Source organism: Diospyros lotus, chromosome 12, assembly GCF_014633365.1.
Source record: "Diospyros lotus cultivar Yz01 chromosome 12, ASM1463336v1, whole genome shotgun sequence".
Classification (NCBI taxonomy): Eukaryota; Viridiplantae; Streptophyta; class Magnoliopsida; order Ericales; family Ebenaceae; genus Diospyros; species Diospyros lotus.
Window position 1 is genome coordinate 29,424,706 of NC_068349.1, and position 25,676 is coordinate 29,450,381.

The 25,676-nt window shown below is 42.4% G+C and overlaps 1 protein-coding gene across 3 annotated transcripts in view; it reads right to left on the reverse strand.

Moving 5' to 3' along the window:
- Nucleotides 1–23,149, reverse strand: part of LOC127786968 (snRNA-activating protein complex subunit) — a 29,259-nt gene extending 6,110 nt beyond the window's left edge. The window contains exons 1-6 of one of the 3 annotated variants that reach the window (XM_052314777.1): nt 22,827–23,149; nt 21,914–22,177; nt 21,700–21,755; nt 20,493–20,559; nt 20,366–20,421; nt 7,623–7,821 (exon numbers count right to left, since the gene is read on the reverse strand). In XM_052314777.1, the coding sequence (XP_052170737.1) occupies nt 7,623–7,821; nt 20,366–20,421; nt 20,493–20,559; nt 21,700–21,755; nt 21,914–22,060 (525 nt within the window). In that variant the 5' untranslated portion in view covers nt 22,061–22,177; nt 22,827–23,149. Of the gene's footprint in view, nt 1–7,622; nt 7,822–20,365; nt 20,422–20,492; nt 20,560–21,699; nt 21,756–21,913; nt 22,178–22,389; nt 22,672–22,826 lie in introns of those variants that run through there. The other 2 variants (XM_052314778.1, XM_052314779.1) reach the window with 2 other exon arrangements.
- Between the last annotated feature and the right edge of the window lie 2,527 nt (nt 23,150–25,676).

The window sequence follows — 25,676 nt, forward strand, 5'->3', positions numbered from 1 at the left end:
CTTCATAGTCTGTGGAAGGGTTAACCCGAATTCAAGGATAACTCCACCATTTCCCCCATTTTGACCTTGTCTCCCAATTCCCCAGAATTCTCCCCCACTTCGGCTCCCTCTATGCCTTCTTCTTCCTCTTCCATTTCCTCTTCATAAATGATCATCACCTGCAACTCCTTATTCTTGCATTTGTGCCCAACTGTGTACTTCTCATAACAACGAAAACATAATCCCTTCGCCTATTTGGCTTGCAACTCACTCTCACTAAGCCGTTCGAAAGGGGGGTTGCTCTACTTTCCGGCAATCGGAGACCGGGGTGAGAGAGGGGGGGGCTGGGCATCACCAATTTTTGAAACGGTGGTGAAGGAGGTGGAATCACCACTCGCTAGTAATTCGAAATTGGGGTTGAAGGGGCCTGACCTTTGCTTGGGCCTAATCCGGAGGTGTTTCCACGGATCACCTGATTCCTTTCCTCAATCTGTTGGGCCAAGTCCATCATCTGCTCCAGACCCGTACGCCTTAGCACCCTCATCTTGGCCTTGAAGTCTGGTTACAACCCATTAAAAAAATAACCTTCTAGCAAGGCCTCCGGCATGTCGTCGAGCAGTGATGCCAAAGTCTCACAGACCCCCACTATCGGAAAGCGAGGAATCTCTCCTCCACTGTGCCTTTTGCGTGAACCCAAATCTACTTCTTAGCATCGCCTTGAGTTCCTCCCAACTTCTCACCCATCGTCGCCTTTGTTCCCACTGGAACCATGAGAGAGCAACACCTTCAAAACAGAGGGTCGCAGAATCCAACTTCTCCGTGTCCGTCAATTGATTCACAGCGAAATATCTGTCGGCCCTGAATACCCATTCATCAGGGTCCTCTCCCTCGAAAATGGGCATCTCCAAACGCTAACTTCGAACTTTCGGCCTCCCGAAGCTATTGAACCCATTGCCTACCCTACTCTTTCCCCCAAGTTCCGATGTATCCTCCAAGGTGAGGGAAGAATCCATGGGTATGTTCTCCCCACTTTGTTTTCCTATCCTCCCCTTTTCCCGCTCCCCCCATTTCTCCATTAGCAGGTTGAATTGGTCCAACATCACCGCCATGTTCTTCTCTATAATTTGCACCCTCTGGAACTCATTTTTCATCGAATCCAATCCTACCTATAATCCCTCCATTCTCCCCTCTATCTATTGTTGATAGCTCTCCAATTCTCCCACTCTCTCAGAGATGGTCTGTCATGATCGTGGGTGATAATAGGAGAATGCAAGTGATAATGAGGATATGTTACTGAAGAGAACAGAGAAATGAGAGAGAGAGATAGAGAATAGAGAGAAAGAGTCTGAGAGAGGGATAAGAGCTAGAAGATAGATGGGATTCAGAATGCAATTTTCATATTCGATGCCTTCTCACGGCAGCCTCAATGCTGATATAGCAGGAAGGCCGTGTCAGCAAGGGATCCTATCCTCCCAACGGCTGTAACCATAAGTTTTGTCCTATTCAACCTCTCCCACGTGGAGAATCTTTAGCTAACAAACTTGGTACTAGAAATTACAATAAAACCCAAAAGTAGAAAGTAAAACAAAGAAATTACACTGCAAGGAAAATTAAAAAATGCTACTACTGAGGGATAGCCGTGACAACTTCCCTCCCCTTCAACCGATTTCTTGTCCTCAAGAAATGCTAATGAGACTGGTCGTTCGGGGAAATTTCCTTAGGAGATCGGGTAAATATTCCCAGGTCCTGCAATCTGAAATGGTGCCTCACCACTTGACCAACACCTGAATGAGTGAAGCCCCTTGTTTGTACACCACCCTCCTCTCGATTATAGCCTCTGGTTCCACCACCCTGGTAGCTTCTTTAGGGAATGTAGGGAGGGCCCTGCTCACTGGCTGGCTCCCCACAGATTTCTCAAGGAGAGAGACATGAAAGACTGGATGGATTTGGGTCCCTTCCGGTAATTTCAGGCGATATGCCACTTGTCCTACCTTGGCTTCTATGGCAAAAGGGCCGAAATATATGGGTCTAAGCTTAGTCACCTTCCCCTTAGTGATGGACTTGAGATGGGGTACCGCAGCCTCAAATACACATTATCTCCCACCACAAACTCCCTTACACTTCTCTTGCGATCAGCTACTTGCTTCTTCCTATTCCTAGCTGAGGCCAACTCCTGCTTAAGCTGTTGGGTGACCTGCCTTCGTTGATGAAGGTATTCTTCTACCGTAGCTACATTGGATCCCCCCTCTACAGCCGATGAAATTGGTGGTTGGTACCCGAATAGAGCTTCAAATTGTGACATTTTGATAGAAGAATGATAGTTGGTGTTATACCACCATTGGGCTAGGGACAACCACCGATGCCACTCCTTGGGTTGTAAGAGGAAAACATACCTCAAGTAGGTTTCTAAACTTTGATTTACCCTCTCCGTTTGCCCGTCTGATTGGGTGTGGCAGGCTGTGGACATGCTCAACTTAGTTCCCAATGCCTTCATGAGTTCCTGCCACATTAGACTCGTGAAGATCCGATCTCGATCTAAGACAATGTATGTGGGAGTCCCATGCAGCTTTACCACTCGGTCAAGGAAGGCCCTGGCTACATCTTGAGCGGTATACGGATGAGTTAGCCCTATGAAGTGAGCAAACTTGGTCAACCGATCCACCACTACCAGTATACTGTCTCTTCCCTCCGATCTCGGTAGGCCTTCCACGAAATCCATTGACACGTTAGTCCAGGCTTGGTCAGGGACGGGTAACGGCTGCAGTAACCCCGAGTAGGCTGTGTTCTCGGTCTTACACCTCTTGCAAGTGTCACAAGACAGCACATATCTTCGAATTTCAGCTTTCATCCCTGGCCAATAGAATACCCTCTTAACCCGTACACAAGTGTTCTGCATGCCGGAATGCCCTCCTAGTGGCAACTCATGCAAGGATTGCATGATCTTGTTCTTGAGCCCGATATTATTTCCAATCACCCTTCCGTGACGCCTCAACACTCCTCCACTTAACGTATATTCCTCCTCCTCCTGTGTTCTCACTCTCAGTTTTTCTATTATCCCTTTTAACTTTTCATCCCTTTCATAGCTATCAATCACCTCATTGTACCACTCCGGCACCACCTGAGATATGGCCATGACACTTCCCTCTTCATGGCACCTTGATAGTGCGTCCGCCGCGATATTTTCCTTCCCTTTCCGATACTGTATGGTGTAGTCCAGTCCCATTAGTTTAGACATTCCCTTCTTTTGCAGCTGGGTGTGAAGTTTTTGTTGTAGCAAGAACTTGAGGCTTTCATGGTCAGTTTTAATGATGAATTTGCCCGCTTCTAGGTAATGCCTCCATTTGTCAACCGCCACCAGAACAGCTATAAATTATTTTTCATATATGCTGAGTCCCGAATGCTTGGGGCTTAAGGCCTGACTCAAGAAAGCCAGCGGTCTCCCTTCTTGAGCTAGCACTGCTCCAACACCTGTGCCACTTGCATCTGTTTCTAAGATGAATGGTTTGCTAAAGTCCGGTAGCCCCAAGGCCAGCACCTTACTCATGGCTCCTTTCAATTTAATGAACGCTTCTTCTGCCAATGGCCCCCATTCAAATCCTCCCTTCTTTAGTAATTGCGTCAATGGCTTGTTGATGGCCCTGTATCCTTTCACAAATCACCGGTAGTACCCCATCAGGCCCAGAAATCCCCTTAGAGCCTTTACTGAATTGGGCCTCAACCAAGATTCCATCGCCTCTAGTTTCCTCGGGTCTATGCTGACCTCTCCTTTGGATATGATGTGGCCTAAATATTCCACTTGCTCTTGACGAAAAGCACACTTAGACTTCTTAATAAAAAGCTAGTTAGATCTGAGGATATCAAAAGTGGTCTTTAGGTGAGATAGGTGCTGATAAAAGGTAGGACTATAGATGAGGATATCGTCAAAGAATACAAGTATGAACTTGCATAGGTGAGGCTCGAATATACGGTTCATGAGTGATTGAAAGGTGGCAGGGGCGTTAGTGAGCCCAAAAGGCATCACTAAGAATTCAAAATGTCCATGGTGGGTTCTAAAGGCTGTTTTAGGGATGTCTTCCGGTTTCATTCGAATTTGGTGATAGGCCAAACGAAGATCCAGCTTAGAAAAGAATTGGGCATTGTGTAATTCATCTAAAAGATCCTCAACAAGTGGAATGGGAAACTTATCTTTGACCGTTAAGGCGTTTAGTTGGCGGTAATCCACACAAAACTGCCATGTTCCATCCTTCTTTTTCACTAATAAAACTGGAGAAGCAAAAGGGCTTTGGCTGGGATGGATTATGGCTTGTTGAAGCATTACCTTGACCATTCTTTCGATTTCATTCTTTTGGGCAGGAGGGTAACGGTAAGACCGGATATTAACGGGTTCAGTGTTAGGTTTTAGGTTGATGTTGTGGTCTTGAGCTCAGGCAGGGGGAAGAGCGGAAGGTTCTAAGAATAGATCCTCATATTCTAACAGCAATGTATTAAGAAGGTCTGAGTATGATACCTGGTCAATTTGATGGCGAGGGGAGCTAACTGTCAGTAACACCTCCCCGTGCACCTCCTGTCCTCCTCTGTCTTCTTCGATGGCCACTATGGAGAATAAGTGTGCTAGGTGATTCCACCTCCCTGTGAACAATTTCCGCAGCCTTCTCCCACTGATCATTTTACAGCTACCCATTTCCTTCCCTCCTATCAGCGTCATCCTCCTCCCTACTTTCTCAAAAGAGACCTCCATTTTGTTAAAATCAAAGCTTATGGGGCTCACCCCTTTCATCCAATCCACACCGAGAACAACATCACAACCTCCGAGTTGTAAGAGTCTTAGATCAGCCTCAAACATTTCACCTTGCATTTCCCAACTGAAGCCATTACAAGCCAACCTGCTCAACACTCTATCCCCATTCGCCACTGTCACACTCAAGGGTGGCGTCCCAATGAGTGAGCATTCCCGTCTCTTGGTTGTGCTTTCATCTAGGAAGCTATGGGTGCTCCCACTGTCAATAAGAATCATCAAGTTACACCCACTTGATCGGCCTTCCACCTTTATAATCTTATTATTAGCTACCCCCTTCAGAGCATGAATGGAAATTTCTCCATTGTCCTCCTTGTCGTCATCCTCGAGGTTTAAGTCCCCGGTCCCTCCTTGATCCTCTTCTTCGTCTCCCTCTAGTAGAAGGATTTGCCTTCTACACTGATGTCCCGGGTGATATTTATCTCCACAACGAAAACAGAGGCCTGCTAACCTCCTCTGCTCTCTCAATTGTTCCCCATATGGAGCTGAGTTTGATCCTCCCACATGTTTTCCCTTCACCATCTCCCTATCGTAGCTCTTTCCTCTGGCATTAAATGTGCCCAGAACCATCCCTCTCTGTTGTTGCCTCTGCTTCTTCATCATCGCCTCCACCACGGTTTCTTGCAAACGAGCACTCTCCGAAGCCTGTCCCATTGTTCTTGGCCTCATCATTTTCACCACTGGCCGCAACTCTTCGCTAAGGCCGCTCATGAAGCTTGATATAAAATAAGCTTCCGAGAGGTGGGGGTTGTGGCGAATCATGAATGACCTTAACTCCTCAAACCTTTGCAAATAGGACTCAACACTTCCCACTTGCTTGAGTTTGTTGAATTCCTCTATGGTATCCATCATGCTTCTTTCTCCAAACCTCTCGCACAACTTCTCCGAGAACTCCTCCCATGTATGCTCCCTCCTTACACTAAGGCACCCTTGGAACCATGCGTCCATTGTTTCATTGAAATAAGCAGTGGCCAGTGGTACCCTTTGTGCCTGCAGTATGTTGTACCAGTCGAACAACCTCTCACATTTTCTTACCCACCAGTGCGGATTAACTCCCTCAAATGTCGGAATCTCCATTCGAGGCATTGGGTACCCCGATTGATGATGATTGGGAGGCTCCACCCTGTCTCTCCCCAACATCCTCTCCAGCTCCTCTTTCGGGGTTTATCTCCAGTTCGGATGTCCCAATTCCCCGATCCATTCTATGCCCTTGTAGAATGGGCTCATTTCTCTCCCTAGGGGGAAAGTCCTGTGATATCCTGACCGAATTCTGGGGGGTAAACATCATCATGAACTGCTGCATCTGAGCTCCCAGTTCGTCTCGTACTTTCGAGATTGAAGAATCCAACCTTCGCTCCAATCCTTCCATGGAACTCTCCAGCTTGTGGTCCATGGCTATGATTGCCTCATGATTTCAGGTAACTCCCAGCTCTAGTTAATCGCTTCGGTTCTAAAAATCCGCTATCGTCGATTGAACTTGCTGAAGCTGCGTCTCCAAACCCTTCATGCGAGTACCATTCGCCATTGCTCCCGATACTACAAGTGTTGGCCAAGAATCTGTGGCTCTAATACCAATTATTGTCATGGTCGTGGGTGACAATAGGAGAATGCGAGTGATAATGAGGATATGTTACCGAAGAGAACAGAGAAATGAGAGAGAGAGATAGAGAATAGAGAGAAAGAGTCTGAGAGAGGGATAAGAGCTAGAAGATAGATGGGATTCAAAATGCAATTTTCATATTCGATGCCTTCTTACGGCAGCCTCAATGCTGATATAGCGGGAAGGCCGCGTCCACAAGGGATCCTATCCTCCCAACGACTTTAACCTTAAGTTTTGTCCTATTCAGCCTCTCCCACGTGGAGAATCTTTAGCTAACAAACTTGGTACTAGAAATTACAACAAAACCCAAAAGTAGAAAGTAAAACAGAGGAATTACACTGCAAGGAAAATTAAAAAATGCTACTGCTGAGAGACGGCCGTGACATGGTCACTCCCATGGATCAATGCTCTAATACCAAAAATTGGTAGAACCTTCACGGAATTGATTGAATCTAGTAATCGATACAATAGGAATTCTCCAATTCCAGAAGCTTATAGCAGCTATGAGCGTATACAAAACAAAAGAAAGCAAATATCGGCCTATTCAAGAGGGCCTTCTCTCCCACGACTTCTTCCAAATTTTCTAGATCCCTCTCTCTCCTTTCCCTCTCCCTTTTATATGTATTCCTTAGTCCGTTGCAGAAACGTGAGTTGTTATTCCCTCCCTAACCGAATGTGACTTTCTACCCTTAGTCAATTTCCTTGGCTACCTCTGCTTCCCCCCTCCTTTTACGTCGTTAGTAAGTGTGACTAACAGGGGTCCTAACACATTCTTCCATATTTTGTTTCACTTAATCAGCATTTAAGCTAGTGATTCGGTAGAATGACTCATATAGAGCAAATATGCTCTAAATTGCTTGTCTACTTTCTTTCTTTCTTTTTTTAACTTGGTATCCACTATTCCATGAATCAAACTCCCAAGCAACCAGACCTAACACCTAGTAACCACTAGTTCCAAGCATCTAAAGGTTATTAAAGACACCTAATCAAAATGTTAGAAAGTCCTGATTAACAGTGTAAGCCAGCAGGGCATAGAAGACATGTCATCTTCTATAAAATGTGCAAGGAACAATTAAGGTACTGAAACACTAGGTTCAAAATCAAGGAGCCTTGCAGATACAGATCCAATCAATATTATCAGAAGCATAAATTTAAGAATCAAGGATCCTTGAAGACAATGAAACATTCTGGTTTTATATAGAACAACACACGAGATAGGAAATGAATACTAAAGAATTAGCTCCATACATTTAGGGTATGATTCTGCTGATTAATGGTAGAACTCCTCTTCCTCTTATTTGAGATCTTTCTACTTGATTTTCCATTTTCACCAGCTCTAAGAGAGGAGACATTCAAGGACTTGTCTGAAGTTGAAGCATCTTCTAACATGCCCGAGCTCTCTAAACAAGCATGTCCATAGCTAGATATTTTACAATCATCTTTTCTCCTGAAAGTCAAGTAAACAAAAAGGCATTCACTGTCATGATCATTATAAACATAGTTATCAGCACAAAGCAAGCTTGATGAGTGATCATAGAAGCACACTTGAAGGGAGAAAACAAATATTCAGTGGTGAAGTGCATGTGCACGCAATTTGTATAGAGCACCTAAAAACTATGGTGCATGCTGGCCAAGAATGAAACTCTTAAACACTTCTATTGGTGTGTCAGCTTGTCAGAGCTGGCAAGGGTATTATAGGATTCTGATGAGAGAATCCTGAAGGAATTCGGGGAAGAGAGAGAGAGAGAGAGAATAACAGAATAGAGAGAGAAATTAGATTCTTTCCATTTCATGCCTTTTTGGCTGAGCTCAGTACAGATATATATAATCCGTTAGCTGCTGAATCTTCTGGAATGTACACCAGGAGAAGCTAGCTCTTAACTGCCTAGGTACAACACTAACAGCTCACCCAAAATTTTGGACTATCCTACCCTTAGGCTATGACAATACCCCTTCCCTTGACATTTCTTGTCCTCAAGAAATTACAAAAGCTGAGCAATTCGGGGAAATTGCTTGAGGAGGTCAGGTAGGTACTCCCATATTGTGTGATCAGGGTGATAGTGGGTCATTGCGTGCACCTGTGTAATGGGAATAGAATTTTGATAGATCACCCTCTTGTCCAACACTGCAAAGGGTTCCTCCCTTTCTTCTAAGCCAGCTCCCAAGGGAGAAAGGTTTGAACTTATGCAGTTAAGGGGCCCCACTAATCGCTTAAGCAAGAAGACATGGAAGACGAGATGAATCCCTACTCCTTCGGGTAGCTACAATCTATAGGCTACCTTCCCCACTTTGGCTGCCACCGGAAAGGGTCCATAATATTTCAGGCTCAACTTGGTGGGAGGGTGTCCAGCCAATAGCTGCTGCTGGAACCTCTTAGCCTTCAAGTAGACCTTGTCACCCACCTCAAAGCTTCTCTCACTTCTCTTCTTGTCGACAAGTTGCTTCATCTGGTTCTATGCCACCACCAATTCTCTCTTGACCACTTGTAATGCTTCTTGTCTCTGTTGTAAGTAGTGATCTGCAGCTAACTCCACCTTAGAGTATTACATAACTACGGGTATCAATGGGGTTTGTATCTGAAGAGGGCTTCGAACGAGGACCTTTTTAAGGATTGATGGTAATTAAAATTATACCACCATTGGGCCAAGGGCAATCACTTTTTCCAACTCTTCGATTTGGAGCAACAGAGGCACCAAAGATATGATTTCAGGCATTGGTTGACTCTCTCGGTCTTTCCATCAGTTTCTAGATGGTAGGTCGTTGACATATAAAGTCCCACTCCTAGTTGTTTGAACAATTCCTTCCAAAAGTGACTAGTAAACATCTTATCCCTATTCGATACAATTGACAAAGGTAACCCATGTATCTTCACGACTGTATCTAGCAGCAATCTCGCTACTTCAGGGGCTGTAAATGGGTGAGTTATGCTTAAAAAATGGCTAAACTTCATCAATCTATCCCCTACCACCAATATTGTATTCTTACCCTCTGATGTAGGTAATCCTTCCACGAAATCCATGGAAATCTGCTGACACGCCTGCTCCAGAATGTCTAGAGGTTGGAGCAGGCCTGAGTAAGGAACCTACTCGTGTTCACAGCACTGGCAAATGGAACACTCTAGCACAAACTCGATCACATCCTTCTTCAATCCCGACCAATGGAAGAGCTGTCTAAGTTTGTTGAAAGTGACATTCATACCTGAATGTCCTCCAATGGGGGAGTCATGTAAGGACTATAAAATCCTCCTTTTGAGTTGAGCATCATCTCCTATAACCAACTTTCCTTTGTATCGCAACGGTCCAGCCTTTAAGTTGTATCCCTTGTATTTAGTTGCCCGAGCAACCAATTGGGTCATAAGATCATTTGCCCAAGGGGTTTGTTCATAGCTATGTGATACTTCTTTCACCCAATCCGACACCAAGGTTGAAACTACCCAACATTCCCCTGCCTCCTCTCTTCTTGACAATGCATCAACCACTATATTCTCCTTTCCTTTTCTATATTATATTGTGTAATCCAATCCCAACAACTTGGTTACTCCTTTTTTTGTAACTGAGTGTGCAACTTCTGTTGCATTAAGAACTTAAGGCTCTCATGGTTCGTTTTTATCATGAATTGACTCCCTTCCAGGTAATATCTCCACCTCTCCACTGCCATGAGTACTGCAATTAATTCCTTGTCATAAATGCTCAGCCCCAAGTGTTTTGGGGCCAAGGCTTGGTTGAGAAAGGCTATTGATTTTCCTTCTTGTACTAGCAGCATGGCGCCCAACCCCGACTCACAAGCGTCTGTCTCCAATGTAAAAGTGTCAAGGGACGAACCAGCTTGATCGGAGTCTTCTTTTTTTCCTTAGTAGCCAAATATTATATTACTACTTATTGTTGTATTTTCTGTTATTGCTGTATTTTTTGTTATGGGTTAGTTTTAGGCCCCAAGTGCAAGGGGCGAATAGGACAAAAAGGTTGTTGTAACCGCCTGAGGGAGGGAATCTGCTATGGCAGACTTACCCTACCTCCAGCTAGTATATATCCTCTCCAAGGTTCTCTAGAGAAGGCATCAATGAAAAGAACCCGAATTCCCTTCTACATCTCATATCCTTCCCATTTCTTTCTATTCTTCCTCCCTCTCTCATTCTACTTTCCTTCCTGTTCTATTTCTATTCATATCCAGAGCTAAAACCGGCTTGTCACAACCTAGGTTGTGACAAATTGGTATCAGAGCCACCATCCTCGGCCGAGTTAGGATTAAAACAATGGCGGAGGGTACCCGAATGAAGGCATTGGAGACACAAGTACAACAGGTCAGCTCGGCTATGTCCGACACCCACAATCGGATAGAGCAATTGGAGCTAGGTGCCAACCGAAGTCACGAAGCGGTTGTGGCAATGGATCGAAAGGTAGAGAGCTCCATGGAAGGACTGGAGCGTAGACTTGAAGGCTCCATAATGCGGGTACGAGAAGATCTAGCAGCCCAAATACAGCAGTTTATGTTAATGTTTGGTCGCTAGAACCAAGTAAGTTTATCTCCCAAATTTCCTCCTAGGGAGAGAACAGAATCGATTCTTCAAGGGAATCGAGAAGCGAGTGGTCATGGTGCAGTGGAGATAGGAGTGGAACCTAAGGACGAGCTGGAAGAATTACTCCACGAGGGAATGAATGGACCAGGTAATATCCACCAACCAGGATTTCCCATGCCTCGGGTAGACATTCCCACATTCGACGGAGTGAATCCCAGATGGTGGCTACGAAAATGCGAGAGAATGTTTGACTGGTATAACATTCCCGAGGGACAGAGAGTGTCACTGGCATCCGCTTACTTCAATGAGGTGGTTGATGCCTGGTATCAAGGATGCATAAGGCGGAGAAGGGATTGTACTTGGGTGGAATTTTCGGAGAAAATGTGTGAGAGGTTCGGGGAGAGGAGCATGGTGGATGTCATAGAGGAATTCAACAAACTCAAGTAAACCAGAAGTGTGGAGGCGTATCAGGTGCGATTCGAGGAGCTAAGGTCTCTCATGCTTCAGCATAACCCCCACCTATCCGAGACATACTTTGTGTCCAGTTATCTAAGTGGACTCAACGAGGAACTGAGACAGATGGTCAAAGTATTAAGGCCCCAAATGGTGGAACAAGTAGCAAAGAGTGCCCGCTTACAAGAATTAGCAGTGGAGGCGCTATTAAAAAAACAAAGGCAGCAAACAAGAGGAGTGGTAGCGGGAGCCTCTAACCCGGGGGGAAGAGGTTACGCTAGAGAACTAGTGAAGGTAAGCAGTGGGAGTAGAGGTGGAGTGGGCGCCGGCTCTCTGACGTATGGAGATCAATTGAGAGAACAGAGGCGAATAGCTGGCCTCTGCTTCCGTTGTGGGGATAAATACCACGTTGGGCACCAGTGTAAGAGACAAATCCTACTACTAGAAGGGGATAATATCCAGGAAGAAAGGGAGACAGAGGATGGAGATTGTGAAGGCTTAGAAGAGGAAGATAATGGGGAGATTTCCATCCACGCCTTAAAGGGAGTAGTTAACAACAAAATCATCAAGGTGGAAGGACAAGCTAAAGGAGGTAACCTCATGATCCTGATTGATAGTGGGAGTACCCACAGCTTCCTTGATGAAAGCACGGCCCGAAGGTTGAATTGTCAGTTGGTTGGGACACTTCCCTTAAGTGTAAGGGTAGCCAACAACCAAAAGGTATTGAGCAAGTCATCGTGTAACGGTTTTTGCTGGGAAATGCAGGGAGAAAGGTTTGAGGCAGATTTAAGATTGTTGCAGCTAGGAAGTTGCGATGTAGTCCTTGGGGTAGATTGGATGAAGGGGGTTAGTCCCATCAGCTTCAATTTTAACAAAATGGAAGTATCCTTTGAGAAGGAGGGTAGGAGGATGACTTTATCGGGTGAAAAGGAAGCTGGAACTTGCAAAATGATTTCAAGAAAACGGCTGCAAAGAGTGTTCAAAGGAAGGTGGAATCAGCTGGCCCAATTCTTCTCAATAATGGCCATAGAGGAGGGGATGGAGGCTCCAAACAAGATCGGCCTGACTGTCTGCACACCACAAAGGGGTCTAGACCAAGTACATTACTTAGAAACTATTAATAAACTATTGATAGACTATGAGGATCTTTTTGCAGAACCCAAATCCTTCCCCCCAACCAAATTATTTGACCATTCCATCCACCTTAAACCTAACATGGAACCTGTCAACAGTAGGTCTTATCGGTACCCCCTAATTCAGAAAAATGAGATAGAAAATATGGTTAGGGACATGCTTCAACAAGCCATAATTCGACCTAGCCAAAGTCCATTTGCCTCACCCGTCCTTTTAGTTAAAAAGAAAGATGGATCGTGGCGATTTTGTATAGACTACCGCCAACTTAATGCCATGACAATTCCCCATACCTTTAATAGAAGACCTATTAGACGAACTGCATCATGCCCAATACTTTTCTAAACTGGATTTGCGTTCAGAATATCACCAAATTAGGATGAATCCCAAAGATATTCATAAAACAGCCTTTAGGACCCATCACGGGCACTTTGAATTCTTGGTGATGCCATTTGGGCTCACCAATGCCCCAGCCACTTTCCAATCCCTCATGAACAGAATTTTTGAACCACATCTTCAAAAATTTATACTTGTATTCTTTGATGATATACTTATCTATAGTCCTACCTTTGAGCAACACTTGAACCATCTTAGAGCTACCCTAGATATCCTCAGGTCTAATCAACTCTTCATTAAGAAATCTAAGTGTGCATTTGGTCAAGGACAAATAGAGTATTTGGGGCATATTATATCAAATGAAGGAGTTAGCACTGATCCAAGAAAGATAGAAGCTATGATAAATTGGCCAAGGCCGGCCTCGATTAGGGCCCTAAGGGGATTCCTAGGATTTATTGGATACTACCGTCAATTTGTGCAAAACTATGGGACAATCAACAAACCCCTAACTGATTTATTGAAGAAGGGGGGATTCGACTGGGATACCAAGGCAGAGGAGGCCTTTCAAAGGCTGAAGGAGGCCATGAGCAGAGTGCCAGTATTGGGACTGCTAGATTTCACAAAATCCTTTGTGCTGGAAACGGATGCTAGTGGGACTGGAGTTGGGGCGGTGCTGGTACAAGAAGGAAGGCCATTGGCTTTCCTAAGTCAGGTTTTGAGCCCTAAACATCAAGGGCTCAGCATATATGAAAAGGAATTCCTAGCGGTGCTAATGGCAATGGATCGGTGGAGGCATTACCTGGAAGGAGGCATATTTGTGATCAAAACCGATCAAGAAAGTCTGAAATTTTTATTTTTTTATTACAACAGAAGCTCCAAACCCAGCTACAAAAGAAAGGGATGGCTAAGTTAATGGGTTTGGACTACTCAATTCAGTACAAGGGAAAGGAGAACAAGGCAGCTAATGCGCTCTCGAGGTGTCATGAGGAAGGGAGCAATGCAGCTATGACAGCCATAATCCCGAATTGGTGCATGGAGGTCATAAGCAGCTATGAAGGGGATGAAAAGGTGGCAGAAGTGTTAGAAAGATTGGCAGTTGGCTCCCAGGAGCAAGAAGGGTACACCTTAGTGGACGGATTACTAAGGTATCAAGGCAGAATCGTAATTGGCAATAGTGTCAACCTCAAGAGGAAGATTCTACAAGCACTACATGAATCACCAATCGAGGGACACTCGGGAATTCAAAACACCTACTTGCGAGTGAAGCAACTCTTCCATTGGCCGAGGCTAAAAACAGAAGTAAAGGAATTTGTGATGGCCTGTGACACTTGCAAGAGATGCAAGTATGAAAATGTAGCTTACCCGGGACTACTACAACCGCTACCCATACCCGAACAGGCTTGGTCAAGCATCTCAATGGATTTCGTGGAGGGGCTGCCCAGGTCAGAAGGAAGGGACAGCATTCTGGTAATTGTTGATAGGCTAACCAAGTTCACCCATTTTATAAGCCTTGCTCATCCTTACACAACCAAGGAAGTGGCCAGGGTTTTCTTAGATTAGGTGGTGGCACTGCATGGTGTTCCTAAAACAATAATATCGGACCGAGATAAGATTTTTACAAGTCTCTTGTGGTAGGAACTAACGAAGGCTATGGGAATTAAATTGGTATGTCTACAGCTTACCACCCTCAGTCAGATGGGCAAACTGAAAGGGTAAACCAGAGTTTGGAAACATACTTGAGATATATGTGTATCCTACAACCAGGAATGGCATAGGTGACTAGCTTTAACACAGTGGTGGTATAACTCTAACGACCACTCCGCCCTCAAAATGTCTCCATTTGAAGCCCTCTTTGGATATAAACCACCCCTCCTACCAGCTATGGGAGAGCACACCAGTGTAGCCTCGATCAAGGAATATTTGCAACGAATGAGAGAAGGCCTACAGCAGCTAAAACAAGAGTTGGCATCCGCACAAAACAGAATGAAACAGGTGGCTGACCGAAGGAGAAGCGAGAGGGAATTTACTGTGGGGGAGAAAGTTTATTTGAGGCTGAAGCATGCCCACTTGAAGTCCATCACACGGGGGCAAGTGTCTAAGCTCAACCCCCGATACTATGGGCCCTTCACTGTTTTAGCTAAAGTGGGTAAGGTGGCCTACCGGTTACAACTGCCTGAAGAATCTCACATACACCCCATCTTTCATGTCTCTCTCTTGAAGAGGGCAGTGGGTACTGAAAGGGTGGACCCAACATTGCCCCCACTGCCAAAGGAGGGACATATGGTGGAAGAACCAGAGGCTGTGATGGATAGGAGAGTAACTTACCACCAAGGAGTGCCACTCATCCAGGTGTTAATCAAATGGAAGGGAGGTTCAACAGAAAATAACTCCTGGGAGTATTTGCCAGATTTGCTTAAGAAGTTCCCTAGATCTGCCAACTTACTCCAAATTTCTTGAGGACAAGAAATTTGTTAAGGGGGAAGAATTGTCAAGGGACGAACCAGCTTGATCGGAGTCTTCTTTTTTTCCTTAGTAGCCAAATATTATATTACTACTTATTGCTGTATTTTCTGTTATGGGTTAGTTTTAGGCCCCACGTGCAAGGGGCGAATAGGACAAAAAGATTGTTGTAACCGCTCGAGGGAGGGAATCTGCTATGGCAAACTTACCCTACCTCCAGCTAGTATATATCCTCTCCAAGGTTCTCTGGAGAAGGCATCAATGAAAAGAACCCAAATTCCCTTCTACATCTCATATCCTTCCCATTTCTTTCTATTCTTCCTCCCTCTCTCATTCTACTTTCCTTCTTGTTCTATTTCTATTCATATCCAGAGCTAAAACCGACTTGTCACAACCCAGGTTGTGACAAAAAGGTTTAGAGAAGTCAGGTAGAGCTAGGATTGGAGCTTGTGTCATGGCCTCCTTAAGGGTGCAAAATGTTGTCTCTGCCTTGGAATTCCATTCAAACCCATTCTTCTTCAACAACTCAGTAAACGATTTGCTAATAATTCCATAATTCTTGATGAATTTTCTGTAGTACCTCGTCAATCCAAGGAATCCCTTAATTCCTTCACTATCCGTGGTGTCAGCCACTCCACCATGGATGCAATTTTTCTTGGATCAATGCTGAGCCCATTCCCCGTGATTATGTGACCCAAATACTCCACCCGTTTTTTTGCAAAAGTACACTTGGACCTCTTCACAAACAGTTGGTTAGATCTGAGAATTTGAAATGCGGTTTGTAGGTGGCTCAAGTGTTGATCGAAATTAGGGTTGTATACAAGTATGTCGTCCAAACAAAACAAGAATGAATTTTCGAAGGTGAGGGTCAAAGATGTGATTCATCAGGGTTTGGAAAGGGGCAAGTGCATTGGTTAGGCCAAAAGGCATAACCAAAAACTCATATATCTAGAATGCGGTTTTGGGAATATCTTTGGGGCTCATCCTAATTTGGTGGTATCCGGACCTTAAATCCAGCTTCGAAAATATGGTGGCCTCGAATAATTCATCAAGAAAGTCCTCTACGATAGGGATGGAGAATTTGTTCTTAATGGTATGAGAGTTTAGTTGGCAATAATCGACACAAAATCTCCATGATCCATCCTTCTTTTTTTACAAGAAGGATAGGGGAGGCAAATGAGCTTTGGCTCAGTTGTATTATGGATTTGGATAACATGTATTTCACCAATCTTTCGATCTCTGCTTTTTGGAAAGGGGAGTACTAGTAGGATCAAGTTCATAATTGGGTCATAAATGGATGGTGTGTTCTAGGAATCGGTTTGGGGGCAAGGTGGATGGCTCAACAAACAAATCCTCGCTTGAAGGGGTCACTATAGCATCCAAGCTGAACCAAGAATGATCAGTTGCTGCCCCTCCTTTGGTATTCCTTTGTTCCTCCTCCAACTCAATTGCATACAAGGAGTGCAATTGAGCTATGGCAACTCCCCCATGCTTAAAACAGTTTTTTTTAAGTCGCTGCCAGAAATCACTTTACACTCCCCCTCCTCTAAACACCCGGTTAACATTAATCTCTTGCCTCCCCTTTCAAAAGTCATTTCCAATGTATTAAAATCAAATATCAATGGGCACACTGTCTTCATCCAATCAACGCCTAACACGATATGACAGCCTCCCAAATGCAGAATTCTCCAATCAGTGGTGAACTCATGCCCCTGCATCCTCCATGTGAAGTTCCTGCACCTATATTTACTGATCATTTTGCTACCGTTTGCAACTATAATAGCTAGGGGAAGGGTGGCCTACAAGGGGCATCGCAACTCTTTGGCCATGTCCTCATCTAAGAAGCTATATGTGCTTCCACTGTTAATGAGGACTATCACTCCCTTTTTCCCCACTATCCCCTTGATCTTTGATTATTTTCTCCGATGGGCAACCTTCTAGGGCATGTAAGGATATTTGCCCTCCCTCTTCGTCAGCTCCATCTCCCTCCTTTTCTCACTCCCCCAGTTTCATCTTCCCCTTCTTCCTCTTGCCCTTCCATCTGCATGAGCTGTTTTCTACACTGATGACCAGGTGCATATTTCTCCCCGCATCTAAAGCACAACCCCATTTGGTGCTTCTACTCCATTGTGAGAGGCTTCAAAGGAGTAGGATTGAGGGATGCTCGAGGCGCATAGGTCCCCTTTGTGATTGGTAAGTTGTTGCCCTTGAAATTTCCCCTACACTGCCCTACCAATTACTTCCCCCGTATCCCTTCAACGTTATCTTGTGTTTATTAACAAATGCTTCCAATCATAATTCATGCAAACGAGTGTCACACTCTTAGAGTTGAGCTAGGGTATGAAAAGGGACTTGGGAAGATTAAGAGAAGAATTTGGGGGAGAGATCAGATGGAAGGGAGAGAAACAGCCGCAAGAAGATGAGGAAAAGGGAGAGAAGATAACCAAGAGAGAGAGATGGAAATATTACAAGAGAAACAACAATATTCAATTCATTCTCATTCATCGTAGCCCTTCCTACAGCTAAGGCTTAATATATATAGCCTCACATTAGCTACTGAACAAGGCACTCTAACCGCCTAAGCTACAAGACAAAAAAGGGAAAAGATAAAAAAAAAATGTCCTAACAGAATAGAGGGGCACAATTACATAGCTACCCTTGGCATGTGACAATGAGCCTTCTCAGCCGCTTGTCTTATCAAAATAGGTTGCAGCATTTGGACCATCGGCTTTAGCTCATCACTCAGTCCACTGAGGAAGCTAGACACGAAATAATGCTCATCCAACATCAGATGAACTTGTCTTATTATTGACTTAAGCTCCTCAAACCTTACTAGATACTCTTCCACTATTCCTTCCTACTTCAATTTGTTAAATTCTTCCATAATATCAATTAGGTTTTGTTCCCCGAAACGAGAGCAAAATTCCTCTACAAACTACAAACTCAAGCCTTCTCCATTCCGCTCTCTGTTCACTCCACCCTTGAAACCATGAATCTGCCACATCATTCAAATAGGCAGCTGTCATGTTTACCTTGTTCCCTTCTGCTATTCGGTAGTGGTAAAAAAAAAACGTTCACATCGTCTGATCCACCACCGGGGTTTATCCCCTTCAAACATCAAGATCTCGAGTCTCAATGTAGGAGGATTATCTAGTTCGTCAGGGGTCCCCAAATAGACCCTTCAACAACAAACTCCATTCATTCATCCACTTCTAGCCGACCCCTTGGTCCAGGAAAAATGGGTGTTGTCATGGCTCGGGCAAGGAAATCCACTGGCAGGCTTGTGTTGGGCTGTCAGGAAAAATGGCGAGTCCAGCACTTAGATGCTAGCTCAACCCCAAAAACTCTTCCCAGATGTTCCTCTCCATCACCGACACATTTGCTTGGATGTGGCTAACTTCCTCCTAGGTGTGTCGGATTCCTGCTTCAACTGTCTCTAGCCTCTCGTCTACTTACTCATGATTCGATCGAAGGCCCAATTCCAGGGCATCCAACCTCGACTCTAGTTGTTTCATTCGTGTGCCTTCCACCATACCTCACCTCAAATCCTTCCCCTGGTTCTACCTAATCACTGACCGCAATTGACAATGGCCTCGACACCCACTTCCTTTAAAAATAATAATTGAAGGAGTAAAGAACTTTTCATAGGGAAACCTACACATCAAAGTTCACATGAATACACAATGGAGACCCTTACTTTTCTTCTTAATGGTAGAAAGGCCCCTACGAAACCTCTCCAAGTCCAAATCAATGTGCAAACCATAGACCTTGGTACTAGTCCTCCTAACCTCCCCCTTACATCTCATGTCCTAAATGAGATGCAAAAAAAAAAAAAAAAAAATGCTCTACAAAAAGTCTAGTTTATTAAGGAAACTCAGTATGACAAATCTAGAAGATCCTATCTACCTTATGATTAGACCCCAAGGCCATCAAATCTAATCACCTCAAAGACTAAGACTCCTAATCATGCTTAAGGACATAGACTTGATTTTGTTTCACAACTTCATTTTTGGATTGAGTAATTCCCTCAACACTTCTAGTGTTGAAGGTATTCCTCCTATTTTTAGTTGATCCCAAGCCCAAATAAAAGATGAGAGTTATATTAGATAATCAATATTTAGCATAGAAATTGTTGCATCTTTTATCATAAATTCTAGATATGATTGGACAGCTAGAATTCATGTATCTAATTCCATTTAGTGGAATTAAGTCTTGTGATGATGATAATGACTTGGTTTCAATTTCATGAAAACACACCAACTACAACGTCCATTTCTACAAAATATGTTGAGGAAGAAATTCCGGATTAGAGTGGAATTCCAAATTAAATGATGATAAGCGCAGTTGGTTGATGATAAGATCAGTTGGTTTGAATAAGATATAAGATGATAAGAAGAAGAGGTTGAATTCAAAAGAAGATAACTAGTTACAACTGTTCCATAAAGATAGGAGGAAACTAATTTTCAAGTTTAAATTCTATCTTATCTGTTGTTGTATTGTATTTTAAAATTGTTTTTTGAATTCCTAGATTCTAGGAGAAAGCTGATAGCAACTTCTGTATATATATGCAGCATACGATCTAACGCAAAGTGTGATTGAATTTATTTCCATTCACCCCTTTGCCACTTAGAACATTTCTTCCTAAGCATCTAAGTTTGTTCAAAATACCCTCACTAACAACACAGCATAATAGGGTTTAGTAAACACATAAATAAACACAATCAAAAGAAAATAATAATAGTTAGCTAAGGTATGAGTATATTTGTGCATATGAAATATCATCACCATATCATCTGTCTGAATCAAGTAATATTTTGAGCTGACAGAACGAATTGAGGTAGTATATTTTTGTATAAGAAATATCATCACCATATCACATGTCTGAATCAGGTAATATTTTGAGCTGACAGAAAGAATTGAGGTACCAAAACAACTCCACAATAAAATAGATCTGAATGTAGGAAGAACAAAATTGATGAATTTGCAAAACCAAAATATAATCACAACGGTTTCTATTACAAATACTTTTCTATGTCGCCACCAAACCAAAAAAAGAAAGAAACAAAAACAAGAATTGATTTCGTGCTTTACTAACCCAAACTGTGGTTGCTTCTGCGAAAATTTTGAAGAATTATCAATCTCCTCGTCATCCTGCAATCACTTCATTAGACCTTATAGAGAAAACTAAGGAAGTCCTCCAAACAAGGTTTATTCAAGCATACCTTAAAGGCTTCCTCAAAAGCTTTGTTCACCAACTCTTCATCAGAAATAATTTTAAGCTCGTCTACACTGTGTAAACAAACATGAACAATACATGTCAAATGGTACTGAGGAGTATCATGAATAAATACTCAAGCAATAGAAGCAAACACATAGACATAGACATAATTATATATATGTACATGCTCTTATGAAAATACATGCATATCAACTCTAAAAAATAAATGGAAAACTGAAAATTAGGAAGATGACAATCCATTAAATCAAGCACAAATTTAGCAATCCATTGTCCTAAAAGAAAATGACTGAATATTTTATAAAATGTGAAGAAGGAAATTTCAAATATACAATAAAGGTAAGAAAACAACAAACACCACAGAAGTAGACCCACATTAACTACTCCCCCTTGCTAAACCAACCACCTCATGGTTAAGTAATTTTGGCATCTAAGTAGTTCCACCCCTTTGCCAGCAAATATATCCACAAACAAATCCATTTTTGTACTGCTAGAAAACCAGATCAAGCTGACTGATACATCCAATAACCAGTTCTGATCTACCAAGCAAAACTTTTAAGGGGTTTCTAAGGCTCAGACACTTCGACTCAGAGGAGTTTGGACTTAGCTCTTATTGAGGATGAGCAAAGGATGCATGCTTGGCACATCTCATTACTCTTCAGAAAATTGCAAGCTAAGGTGAGTCCCTTTTGGTCATGATTTTTCCATCCAATGTATAGAGACAAAAAATCAAAGAGACGGGTGGTTGGATGAGGCAACCTCTTAAGGTCACCACACAAAACATGGAAATTATGCAGAAATCTTCTTTTTATGCTTGCATGATCATATTCTTTTCTTCCAATGACTCAAATTTGGAACAAACAACCCATGAAGCACATATACAAACAAAATAACCATAAGAAACAAGTTTGAGAGGCCAAACAAATTGAGAGTAAGTCTAATTAAATTCACCATATTATCAAAAGAGCTCAGCTACAAAACAGTCCCCATTCTTAACTTATCTAGGAAATAAACAACTGAACATCAAACAAAAGTATGTGCCATTCTTGAGAAGATAGTTTCATTTGCAGCACTACCAACAACCACAAAATAAAAGAATAAACCAAAAATTAATTGAGGTAATAGCTTTCAATTAAGGAAAAAAAAAAAACCACTAAATTGAATAGACCATAACGTCTATAGCAATCACTTACGAAATATCTTCAATAGGCATTCCATCAAGGTCTGAAAACAGCTCTATCTTGAGCTTCTGGAAAAATCAAAAATAGCTTCAGATACACTAGATAAAGAACATTGAAATATGGTCAAAGAAGCAGCTCATGTTAGTGGGTACTTGTAGCAAATACAATGGATTGATAAGACATATGCCTACATGCAATCATGACTAGAGAAAAGAAGCTCTTTTACCTCAAGTTCTTGAAGCACATTCGTCTCAAATTCGCAAGTCTTGGAAAGTGGGCCAACCATGTCAGGCAAGTAAATAGGCCCGCCGCGAGGAATTGAGATGTAGGTTTCTTCTCCATCTTGAGTGTTGGAAGAAGACTCCAAACCCATAATATATACAATTAGGTTTTCTCCTTTTGGTCCCCGCTTGATGAATTGGGCTTCTCAATTCAGGGTTTTCACTAAGTTGCAAAAGGTAAGGACAACTCTACAATTTTGTTTTTGATTCTGCGGAACAACAAATATGATGAAATTTTAGAAGGAATTATACAATCTAAAACTTGAGAAACTTGGGTATTTTTTCTTTTTATGTCTAAATGGACAAAAGTGGATAATGAAAAGGTTTCCTTCGCTAAATTTGGCCATGCGCGTATGTAGGTAAGGTTTTGGAGAAACAAAATGGAATTTAGTTCGACAAAAGAGAGAGAAGAACTACACACAAAGAGGGGTATGTGCGCAAGCATGAATGCCTCCCCAGAGAAGAAGAAATCAAACGGAGGAAGAAGAAAAGGAAAAGAAACAAATGAAATAGGGAGAACTAGAAACTTACCATGCCAGTGGCTGAACAGCAACACAGGGTTGCAATTGAGTCGAGTTGAGCCGAGCTTTGCTGAGCTTGACTCGGCAAACCTGAGCTCAGGCTCAAGCTCGAGCTCAACATGAACCGAGCTCGAGTTCGGCTTGGGTCGCCACCAAGCTCGAGCTCGCCAAAGCTTGGAGAGCCCATCTCAAGCTCGGCTCGACAAGCTTTTGGCGAGCCCTGGGTTGGGGTCGAGCTCAAATTTTTATTTTAAAAAATTTAATAATCTGATATAAAATAAGAATATAACAAAAATTAACATAATAATCAATAAATATAACTTTAAATCAAACCAACCTGAGGGAGGGGATGTGCGACAACAGTGGCAGAGAAGGAGTGGTTGTGCGGCGGCAGTAGAGAGGGAGGGGCTGTGCGACGGCGGCGAGAGGCCGCAGAGAGGGAGGATGCAGGTGCGGGAGGCGGTGGTAGGCAACGGCCCTGCAGCGGCTGACTTCAGAGAGGGCAGCGGCAGAGGGCGGCTCCGAGAGACGATGGCGAGAGGCTTCAACGGCGGGTCTCTTTGTCTTTAAAGCCGGCGGAGAGACGCTCAGCGGCAAGAGGGGGCGGATACGGGCTTCGGAGAGAGCTGATGGCGACGGCCTTTGGCGAGAGGTGGCGGGCCCCAGGGGCGGAGCCTGGAAATTTTTTCAGTGAGGGCAAAATTTATTAAAGAAAAAAATAATAAATAATATAAATATATTAAAAATTAACTTAATTTATTTAATTTCTCTCTATGAAGAGCTTTTACTAAAGATTTTTATTTTAAAAATCTCTCCGTGATTATTTCAAATTTAATATAACAAATAATAATTAGAGAATTCATAAATTCACAAATTATGTGATTCATCCAACAATCAAAATATCAAATTATGTGCGCTTGTGCAATTAATCCAACAATCTAAATATCATGCAATTGATTCAACAGTCAAAATATTAAATTATGTATGCTTATACAATTGGCTTAACAATCAAAATATCAAATTAATGCGCATGTGCAATTGCTTCAACAATTAAAATATCAAATTATGTGTGCTTGTGCAATTAATAAATTTATTTTTCAATCTTAACATCACATTAACAAACTTATTTTTGAGAAATCTAACATCAATTAACCCATTAACAAAATTCAAGTTCACTTAATTAAATTTAAAATTGAAAAAAAAAATTACAACAAAAATTATTGAAGCAGAAGCTTACTGATGTGCTGCTCACTGAATACGTGAAGTAGGGTCGAGAGTCCGAGACAGAGAGTCGAAGAGGCAATCAGGCAGGCGGCAACGAGCGACTGAGGGCCAAAGCCCGGAGAGGTGAGCCGGCGAGTGATGGAGCGAGGCTGCAAGAGAGTCGAGAGAGCTCAGAGAGGCAGCAACAAACGAGATCAAGACTGCGAAAGACCAAGGTCCAAAGGGAGAGCCGATAGCCATCGAGGGCGAGCGACGAGAAGACCGAGGCGGTGAGAGCGAGGCCAAGGCAACATCGACGAGCGACGGAGCCACCGAGCCAGACAAAGGCAAGAGCAAAAGGCAATGGGGGTGGGCAGCGACAGCAGTTGCAGGTCTCTGTCTACGCTCGTCCCTCCTCAATATGCTGCCAATTAGAAACACAAATTAATGAATTAGAGTTTCTAGAATATTTAAAATATAAAAGTTTTTATTATGTTGCATATTATTCAAAATATGTATAAATTTTATATTTTTAAAATAATTACTATATTTTAATGATACCATTATTTATATATATATTGATGTAATATTATACAAATTATAATAGTTGTCGACATTCAATTTCGGCCGACCGTGATTCGTTTTGGGCCGCGGTGAGTCAATCCAAAAATACCGAGAAGGAAGAAAACCTCTCCCCAAAATTCCAAGCGTGTACCCCAGAATCTTTTACGTGGTTCGGCCAGAACGATGTCTAGTCCACGGCCGCCGTCTGATTATTCTCTCAGAGTGGCGGTATCTGATTATTCTTTTCGTCCTTACCCCTCATTGTCTCTTTGATTCCCATTTATATTGAGGGGCTTTTACAATTTAGATAATATATAAAAATACAGTGATTGTATAATGGGGGGCAAACAGTTCTTATCGCCTTCAGTGGGATTCTCATTACGAGGGGCATGGGCTATTACAGATAAAGTGATCGGACCCTACCTCTGACTTCTCAGCAGCTTTGCCACTCATGCGAGCTGGAGGTTTTAGGCCAGCGACCTAGATGGGCAAGCGATCTGGAGGATATTTCAGGAGCTCGTTAGTCGATTGCTTGGAGCTCGTTGGGGGATTACCGGGAGCTCGCCATATGCTCGCTTTACGAGTTTCGGATCTTTGGTGGAGGCTGGACTTTCCTTGACGAGGTCGTCCGGGCCTTCTTGGCCTTGGGTGATTGGGCCGGTCTATCGGACCGAGTCTGGCCCACGCGGGGTGATGCGGGAAATACATATAACAATAGTTTTATTTAAAATTAATAATAATTTTAATCACTATTATGAATTATTATTATTATTATTATTTAATAAAATAATTATTAATTATTATTAATTTTAGATAAAATTATTATAAATTTTATAATGTCATATTTGTTTATAAATTTTGTTTGTACATAAAATATTTAGAATGTGCATTTAATACTTTTTATAATGATTAACTTTTTGAAATTTAATACAATGTTAATCGAGTAAAATAGGTATTATTTGAGTAAGATAAGTAGTTACTAGAGTAAGAATTTTTAATACTTGAATAAAAAATAATTTTACTTGATTATAATTTTTATTTAGTCGATTAATAATTCAAGTACAAAAACTTACACCATCCAATAATTTATACTCGACTATGATAGTTAGTTACTCGATTAATAATATATTTTTAGTCAACTAAATATTTAAACACTTGGACTTGGCATTTAATCGATCAACTCTTTAGTTATTCAAGTAATGTTATTCAATCATATATTCGAGTAAAATAAGTATATAATTGATTAATCTTTTAAATATTTAGGTCTTACTTGATTAAAAAAAATTAATTGAGTACAACACTTATTAGTTGTTCCTCAAATAAATATTTTTTTACTCATAATTACTCTGTTAACCTCATACATTAATTGATTAATCTTCAAGTCACGACATATTTTATTATTAACACATTCTAATGGAAA